The sequence below is a fragment of the Dermochelys coriacea genome, chromosome 2, assembly GCF_009764565.3.
Source record: "Dermochelys coriacea isolate rDerCor1 chromosome 2, rDerCor1.pri.v4, whole genome shotgun sequence".
In the NCBI taxonomy this organism is placed as follows: Eukaryota; Metazoa; Chordata; order Testudines; family Dermochelyidae; genus Dermochelys; species Dermochelys coriacea.
In genome coordinates, this window is record NC_050069.1 from 187,384,518 (window position 1) to 187,394,134 (window position 9,617).

Below are 9,617 nucleotides of genomic sequence, written 5' to 3' on the forward strand. Positions count from 1 at the left end.
TCACTCCTGAGGGTAGTGGAGGCTGAAAGGGAACAGCTCCTGCAGGTGTCCAGGTGCCCCTGGGACTGTATGGTACTAGCCTGTGTGTGCTGCAGTGGTGCTTGCTGAACTAATTGCTGAGTGGTGTGAGAAAGTGTCCTATGACAGTGGAAGAAATAAGACAGCCCTCTCCATAAACCCCCAGCAGAGAATTGCAGGCTACCTGCAGGAAAGTTTCATCAAGATATCTACTGCGGATTCATGGGACACCCGAATGCACATAAACAAACAGTTCTGCAGGGACACCTCTGCTTAACTCTCCAGGGGAATGAAAAGCAAATAGAACCTCTACCTCTTTTGGTTATTTAACTACCTCTTCTAGCACAAGTTAAAAAGGGTAAATGAACAGATGTGTCCTGCTACTTTGGGGGTTCCATCCCTGTAATTTCAAAACAAATGGCATACTTACAAGAAAGTTCCTTCCCCTGCATCAGGCTCATCCATGCTCAACTGTAGGGACTGGTTGGTCTGTGCAGGACTCAAAAACATGTCCTGGCTTGCTGTACTGCCTGTCCCCCATAATCCTGCTCCTCTTCCTTGTCCACATCCTTGCTGTTCACAGTGATGGCCTGTATCCACAGGCCTTTTGGGGGTGGTGTGGGGCCCCTGTTGAGGATGACATATAGCTCTTCGTAAAACCAGCACATCTGCGGCTCCACACCAGAGTGATTGTTGGCCTCTCTTGCCTTCTGGTATGTTTGCCGCAGCCCCTTGGCTTTCATGTGGCATTGCTGCAGGTCCGACTTGTAGTTTTTCTCCTCCCATGCCCAGAGCGATCTGCTTGTAGATGTTGATGTTTCTGTATCTGGATTGGAGCTGTGCCTACACAGCCTCTTCTCCCTACAGACCCAGGAGATCCAATACCTCCTCTGTACACCAGGCAGGAGCGTATCTGCAGTGTGGAGCAGGCATGGGCAGCTGGGCAGTTGCTAGAGCATGCTTGAGAGTTGCTAGGTGAGCCGGACAACCAGGAAATGGAATTTCAAAAATTCAGGGGGCTTTAAAGGGGAAGAGTGGCTTCTTGTGTTCCTTGCTGTTGGCAGCGGAGTTCAACACAGTGACCAGAGCGGTCAAGATGGGGCACTGTGGAACACCTCCTAGTGACCACTAACAGTTGATGTAATTATCACAATGTCTACACTAACACTGCGTTGTCCTAACTACATCAACCTAAACTCTATGCCACTTGTGGAGGTGGAGTTATTAAGTTGGCATAGCGTGTGAGTTACGTTGGCAGGAGCGAAATTTTAGTGTAGACTCTTTCATAGTTAGGGCAACGAAAGCAGCCTTGTGTAACCTAACTCTGTAGGGTAGACCAGGCCTTAGAATCTGTTAGTAAATATTAACCCTTTTAGTCCTTTTCTTTCTGTATATTTGATTCAGTTATATGTTAACTATTCTTTAGGACCATTATAATATTAACAAAGAGTATGTTGAATTCTAAGGCACAGAACCACCTTAGTCATAGATTCATAGATACTAAGGTCAGAAGGGACCATTATGATCATCTAGTCTGACCTCCTGCACAACGCAGGCCACAGAATCTCACCCACCCTCTCCTGTGAAAAACCTCTCACCTATGTCTGAGCTATTGAAGTCCTCAAATCATGGTTTAAAGACTTCAAGGAACAGAGAATCCTCCAGCAAGTGACCTGTGCCCCATGCTACAGAGGAAGGTGAAAAACCTCCAGGGCCTCTTCCAATCTGCCTTGGAGGAAAATTCCTTCCCGACCCCAAATATGGCTAAAGGATCAGCTAAACCCTGAGCACATGGGCAACATTCACCAGCCAGATACCCAGGAAAGAATTTTCTGTAGTAACTCAGATCCCACCCCATCTAACATCCCATCACAGGCCATTAGGCCTATTTACCATGAATATTTAAAGATCACTTAATTACCAAAATCAGGTTATCCCATCATACCATTTCCTCCATAAACCTATCGAGTTTAATCTTAAAACCAGATAGGTCTTTTGCCCCCACTGCTTCCCTTGGAAGGCTATTCCAAAACTTCACTCCTCTGATGGTTAGAAACCTTCGTCTAATTTCAAGTCTAAACTTCCCAATGACCAGTTTATATCCATTTGTTCTTGTGTCCACATTGGTACTGATCTTAAATAATTCCTCTCCCTCTCCGGTATTTATCCCTCTGATATATTTGTAGAGAGCAATCATATCTCCTCTCAACCTTCTTTTAGTTAGGCTAAACAAGCCAAGCTCCTTGAGTCTCCTTTCATAAGACAAGTTTTCCATTCCTCGGATCATCCTAGTAGCCCTTCTCTGTACCTGTTGCAGTTTGAATTCATCCTTCTTAAACATGAGAGACGAGAACTGCACGCAGTATTCCAGGTGAGGTCTCACCAATGCCTTGTATAACGGTACTAAAACCTCCTTATCTCTACTGGAAATATCTCGCCTGATGAATCCCAAGACTGCATTAGCTTTTTTCACGGCCATATCACATTGGCGGCTCATAGTCATCCTATGATCAACCAATACTCCAAGGTCCTTCTCCTCCTCCGTTACTTCTAATTGATGCGTCCCCAGCTTATAACTAAAATTCTTGTTATTAATCCCTAAATGCATAACCTTACACTTCTCACTATTAAATTTCATCCTATTACTATTACCCAGTTTACAAGGTCATCCAGATCCTCCTGTATGATATCCCGGTCCTTCTCTAAATTGGCAATACCTCCCAGCTTCGTATCATCCGCAAACTTTATTAGCACACTCCCACTTTTTGTGCCGTGGTCAGTAATAAAAAGATTAAATAAGATTGGTCCCAAAACTGATCCCTGAGGTACTCACTGGTAACCTCCCTCCAGCCTGACAGTTCACCTTTCAGTAGGACCTGCTGTAGTCTCCCTGTTAACCAATTCCTTATCCACCTTTCAATTTTCATATTGATCCCCATCTTTTCCAATTTAACTAATAATTCCCCATGTGGCACGGTATCAAACGCCTTACTGAAATCTAGGTAAATTAGATCCACTGCGTTTCCTTTGTCTAAAAAATCTGTTACTTTCTCAAAGAAGGAGATCAGGTTGGTTTGGCACGATCTACCTTTTGTAAAACCATGTTGTATTTTGTCCCATTTACCATTGACTTCAATGTCCTTAACTACTTTCTCCTTCAAAAATTTTTCCAAGACCTTGCATACTACAGATGTCAACAACTAACAGGACTGTAGTTACCCAGATCACTTTTTTTCCTTTCTTAAAAATAGGAACTATGTTAGCAATTCTCCAATCATACGGTACAACCCCTGAGTTTACAGATTCATTAAAAATTCTTGCTAGTGGGCTTGCAATTTCGTGTGCCAATTCTTTTAATATTCTTGGATGAAGATTATCTGGGCCCCCCCATTTAGTCCCATTAAGCTGTTTCAGTTTCGGTTCTACCTCAGATATGGTAATATCTACCTCCATATCCTCATTCCCATTTGTTATGCTACCATTATTCCTAAGAGCCTCTTTAGCCTTATTAAAGACTGAGGCAAAGTATTTGTTTAGATACGGGCCATGCCTAGATTATTCTTGACCTCCACTCCATCCTCAGTGTTTAGAGGTCCCACTTCTTCTCTCTTTGTTTTCTTCTTATTTATATGGCTATAGAACCTTTTACTATTGGTTTTAATTCCCTTTGCACAGTCCAAATCTACTTGACTTTTAGCCTGTCTCACTTTATCCCTACATGTTCTGACCTCAATAAGGTAGCTTTCCTTGCTGATCCCTCCCATCTTCCACTCCCTGTATGCTTTCTGCTTTTTCTTAATCACCTCTCTGAGATGCTTGCCCATCCAGCTTGGTCTACAACTCCTGCCTATGCATTTTTTCCCCTTTCTTGGGATGCAGGCTTCCAATAGCTTCTGCAGCTTTGATTTAAAGTAATCCCAGGCCTCCTCTGCCTTTAGATCCATAAGTTCTTCAGTCCAATCCACTTCCCTAACTAATTTCCTTAATTTTTGAAAGTCAGCCCTTTTGAAATCAAAAACCCTAGTTGCAGATTTATTTTTGTTAATCCTTCCGTTCATTTTGAACTGAATTAGCTCATGATCACTTGAACCAAGATTATCCCCTACAACCATTTCTTCTATGAGGTCCTCACTGCTCACCAAAACCAAATCTAAAATGGCATCCCCTCTAGTCGGTTCAGCAACTACTTGATGAAAGAATCCATCAGCTATCGCATCTAGAAAAATCTGAACCCTATTATTACTAGCACTGGTCCTCCAGTCTCTATCTGGGAAGTTAAAATCTCCCATGATCAAGCAGTTTCCATTAGTATTTACTTCATTAAAAACATTGGATATCCATATCCAAATTAGATCCCGGTGGTCTATAGCACACCCCAAGCACTATCCCAGGGGAGGCTCTAATAGTTTTCTTCCCCAATGTAATTTTTTCCCAGATGGACTCTGTCTTATCCATTCCACCACTTCTTATTTCTTTACATTCTACCTCATCATTGATATACAGTGCTACTCCACCACCTTTACCTTTATTTCGGTCTTTCCTAAACAGCACATACCCTTCAATACCTGTAGTCTAGTCATGACTTCTATTCCACCATGTTTCTGTTATCCCTATAATATCTGGTTTCACTTCCTACACCAGTAGCTCTAGTTCCTCCATTTTGTTACCTAGGCTCCTCCCATTAGTGTACAGACATCTTAATTTTTGCTGTTTGGCCTCGCTCACATTCTGTACCCTATTAGACACGGTCATTCTACAGCCAGTATAACCTATTAGACTGGTATCCACACTGCCCTTCCTCCTTATATACATTCTCCTACCCACGGCTGTATCCTTTCTTACTTTGTCTTCTTTCCTTCTCAATGCTAAAATCTGGCGTGGAGATTACCTGGACATCTCCCAACCATCTCCCCCTAATTCCTAGTTTAAAGCTCTCTTATTCAGTTGTGCCAGCCTCCATCCTAGAAGTCTATTTCCTTCCGTACTCAGATGAAGTCCATCCTGAGAGAACTGTCCTCTGTCCATGAATGCCTCCCAGTGCCCATACATCCCAAAGCCCTCCTAATAGCACCACTACCTAAGCCATCTGTTGATAGTCATAATCTTGTCACACCTTTGTTGCCCTTCTCTAGGAACAGGCAGAATCCCACTAAAGATCACCTGAGCCTCTATTTCCTTAAGCATCTTCCCCAGCCTAGCATAGTCTCCCTTAATACTTTCCAGCGAGAATCTAGCCGTATCATTTGTTCCCACATGAAGAATAATTAGGGGATTGTTTCCTGCTCCCTTTAGGATCCTTTTCAACCTCAGGTCTACATCCCGTGTCTTAGCACCTGGAAGACAGCATACCCTTCTAGTCTCTGGATCAGCTCTGGATCACAGTTACAGGCCTGTCTATTCTTCTCAGTAAAGAGTCCCTGATCACATAGACCTGCCTTTTCCTGGTGATGGTGCTATTCTCCAATCTATCCCGTTTCCTCTGGATGCAAGTTCTTTCCATTCCTATTCTCCCTTATAATCCTCTTCAACCCATCCTCTATCCTCCTGGGGCTCATATTTGGTGTAGTCTCCATTGACTCTTCCCCTTTTCCTATAGGATTAGCCGCTCTTCTCTTCTTCCTTGCCCTTCCACCTTCAGTGACTACCTGCTGAGCCCCTTCTTCATTTTCCAACTCTGCAAACCTGTTCTTGAGCTCTATTTCTCCTTCACTAGCCCGTCTTTTCCTCTGCCTGGTTCTTTTAGTCACATGTTTCCACTGACCACTTTCCTCACCCAGTCTCCCCTCAGAATTCCTCAGTCCTGCTTCCATCTGGAAGTCTGAGCTTTTCCCTTCAGATACGTCATGTCTTTGCTCCATAATTTGCTCGAACCCCTTTCTAAACTCAACCAGACTTTCCACCTGCATCTCCAAACCTCGGATCTTTTCCTCCATCAGCTCTATCAGACGGCACTTCATGCAGATGAAACTCTTACCAGGTCCCCCCTCCAGGATCATGTACATACCGCAGCTTCCACATCCAGTCATCCTCATTGTGTCTTCCATGACATGGGTCACTCCCACTGCTGCCTCTGTATCCTGTCATAGCCTTCCCACCTAAATCCTGTAAATCGGGGAAACACAAACCACACCACAACACCACCACCCACAGCAAAACAAACCCCAAACAAGCACCACAATACAAACTCCCCTTACAAACTCCCACTGAAACTCTCCTGTTTGCTGGCTCCTGTGCAGCTGCAGCTGTCCTTGACCAATAAATAACTCTTCAGGAATTCTATGCATTAGACTGTATCTAATAATCTCTTTGACCTATAGAACTCCAGATGTTCTTGGAAACCATTCCCTTACACACACACATATATATAATGAGTACATAAGCATATATAAAACTGGGAAATTTGATGAGGGATGATTGTTACAGCTGCTGTTTCCTATTGGGGAATCAATAGTGAAGAATGATTATGGGGGAAGAAAGAGCCACTGAATGCTATTATTATCTTATAGAATTGTTAGTCCTTTCAGCTGTAAATAATTAAGCCTTCACACATAACATAAATCAGGTGTATACAATGTATAGAAATGTATAGAATGTATATTTCTTCTGACAAAGAGATTTCTTTGTTTAAAAACTTATATAATAACAGTGGAGTTGGAACTTAGTTAGGGAATGAAACTGCAAGTCCCTCCAGTTACGGTGAAGGAGAGACACCATAGCCAGCTCTTCATCATCATCACATCAAAGGGTGGTAATATTTCCATTCTTTCTGAATTCTGTGAAGTGCTGTACTAATCTCTGATTGATAATCTTCGAGCCTGTTATTCAACAATCTCGAATTGTCATTAACTTCAGATACACAACAAGATATTGTAAGTAGGATTAATATACGCAGCATCCTACAAGCATTCCATAAAGTCTAACACTAAGCACATTCATATAACTCTAATATCTCTTTCAACTATACTAACACACAGGTAAACCAGACTCAGGAGCAACAGAAGCTCCCTAAAAGTGTGGGGGGTCACAGGTGCCCAAACTGTGGCCATGCCCTCACACCACCTCTTCCCCGGAGGCCACGTCCCTCGCTTGTTCCTCTCCACCTCCTGCCCCCTGTTGCTCGCCTTACAACAGGTAAAAAGTGGGAGGGCATAGTTTAGAATATAGTTTAGAAACAAGGAAATGATAACCAATCGGGTGCTCAGCATGTTCCCTACCTCAGTTTTATTGATGCTTTAATTATGCACCATGAAGTGAGTCTGGTTCCTTAATCCGCTGAACAAGATGCACAGTGATTGGGAATCCCCATGAGCACCATTCTTTCAGGCTGAGCGCTGGCGACAGGATTTAGGCCTCATTGCAATTTTCTAGGTAACCAGGCTCTCAAAATTCTTCTGCTCACTAACATACTATTCGGTGTTCCCCTTTTCATGGAAACACATCACATCCCTGACACACCAGCCACGAAAGTCACAAATCCAGTTTCTCCCCAATGCTAGCCTGTCGCCATCTCTGGATCTCTAGTAAAACTGAGTAGGAAACCCTGTGAGAAGTTATCTTGTGGGCTTCCCAGTATTTCCTCTTTTCATTTTCATGGAAATAGTTTGGGAACAGCAGTGCTTAATATGCAATGAAAGAGGTGCTGAGGCTCAAGCAATTAGGGTGCAAGCAATTTTTTTACTTTCATAACTGAAAGAGGAAGCCCAGAAGTGCTGAGGCTATAAACTGCCAAGCCCTGAAGTGACGAAGCTCAGCCCTGACAAGCCTTGGCACAAATTAAGCATTGGGGAACAACCTTTCTCGTGGGATTTTGACAATAATAACTGAAAGCGGAGATACTCACAAAAAATAAATCTAATGAAACCCAAAAGTTAGCCAAATATTTTCAAACTTCAAAAAAAGCTTTGATTTGGTTCAGGTGTTGTGTGAGGCTTGAGGGCGAAATGTTCTTTTAACTGAACAGGCTAGCCTGTCCTTGGGGCCAAATTCTATCCCTTTACAGCCTGTACAATCCTGTTGAGTTGTGTGAGGTGTCAGGGCAGAATTGTGCTTAGATTACTAACTAACCAATAGGATTGTTGGGTTGTATTAAATTCTGTGCTCTTGAACAGGTCACCTCATGATGAATTATTCAACTGAGACAAGTCATCTACTTTTTATGATTACTATTCCAAGTGGGGTTCCACCTGCAGCACGGAGAACATTGAGATCTTTGGATCAGTATTTTTTCCAGTCTTTTATTGTGTGGTATTCATGTTCCGCTTGGTGGGAAACAGCTTGGTCATCTGTGTTCTGGTAGTTTGCAAGAAACTGACCAGCTAAGTTATGTCTTTTTGGAGAACTTCGCCGTCTCTGGCCTGCTTTATGTTTTCTCCCCACCCTTCCTGGCTCATTATGCTTCAGGCCAATGGACTTTTGGAAATGCAATGTGTAAAATAATATGTGGAATTTACTACATTGGCTTCTACAGCAGCATATTCTTCATAACCCTAATGAGTATAGATAGGTATTTAGCTATCGTCCATGCTGTGTACGCTCGGAAAGTTCGAACAACTATGCTGAGCATTGTTATAAGCCTCGCTGTTTGGTCAGTGGCCATTTTAGCTTCAGTACCAAATATTTTATTCATCCAAGAATTTAATGAAGATGGCATTATGAAATGTGCATCTTATTACCAGTATAATAGGACTATTGGAAACTTTTAATCAATTTTGAAGTGAATATAATGGACTTCCTGATCCCATTTGGCGCACTCATTTTCTGTTACTCCCACATCTTGTAAAACCTGCAGAGATGCATGAACCGAAACAAGCTTAAAGCTGGTTTTCTTGGCTGTAGTTGTGTCTTTCCTCTTCTGGACGCCCTTCAACATAGTGATTTTTCTGGTTTCTTTGCAAAGCCTGCACATCATAGATGACTGCGAGATGAGCAAAAGCCTAGACCTGTCCCTGCAGGTAACTGAAACCATCTCCTTCATCCACTGCTGCCTGAACCCAGTGATCTATGCTTTTGTGGGTGAAAAGTTCAAGAAATACCTTCATGAAATATTCCAAATACATGTATGATTCTTATTGACTTGCAAAGACCCGTCTCTTAGAGTCACTATAGTACCTCTTCCATGCGCACCCAGTCCTTACATGCTTCTGTTGCTGACCCTGTCCTGTAAAATACAATGGGCTAAATACAACCAATTCAGGGATGCATTTGATGTGATATAGTATCAGTGACTTTGAAAGAAAATACTTCATAGAATATCAGGGTTGGAAGGGACCTCAGGAGATCATCTAGTCCAACCCCCTGCTCAAAGCAGGACCAATCCCCAATTTTTGCCCCAAATGGCCCCCTCAGGGATTGAACTCACAACCCTGGGTTTAGCAAGCTAATGCTCAAACCACTGAGCTATCCCTCTTCAGGCAGCTTAGTAAATAGATTATTTCACATTGTAGTTGGGAGGACTTAACTTTCAATTAAAATTCTCAGTCATCATAGTAGTGATTGGTATAAAAGTTTAGACAATATTATAATTTCAGTGTCCTTAAATTTATTAATTTGAACTTCATATGTATAATATGCTTCCTTAAAAGGAAGGCTTTTGTTAACAT

The 9,617-nt window shown here is 42.5% G+C and overlaps 1 protein-coding gene across 1 annotated transcript; it reads left to right on the forward strand.

Annotated features, from left to right (window-relative positions):
• The first annotated feature begins 7,263 nt into the window (after positions 1–7,263).
• Positions 7,264–9,080, forward strand: LOC119850669 (C-C chemokine receptor type 8-like). Its single transcript, XM_038389093.1, is given in 5 exon segments — positions 7,264–7,268; positions 8,208–8,326; positions 8,329–8,697; positions 8,700–8,826; positions 8,828–9,080. Coding segments are annotated over 5 exon segments (873 nt in total).
• The last annotated feature ends 537 nt before the right edge of the window (positions 9,081–9,617 follow it).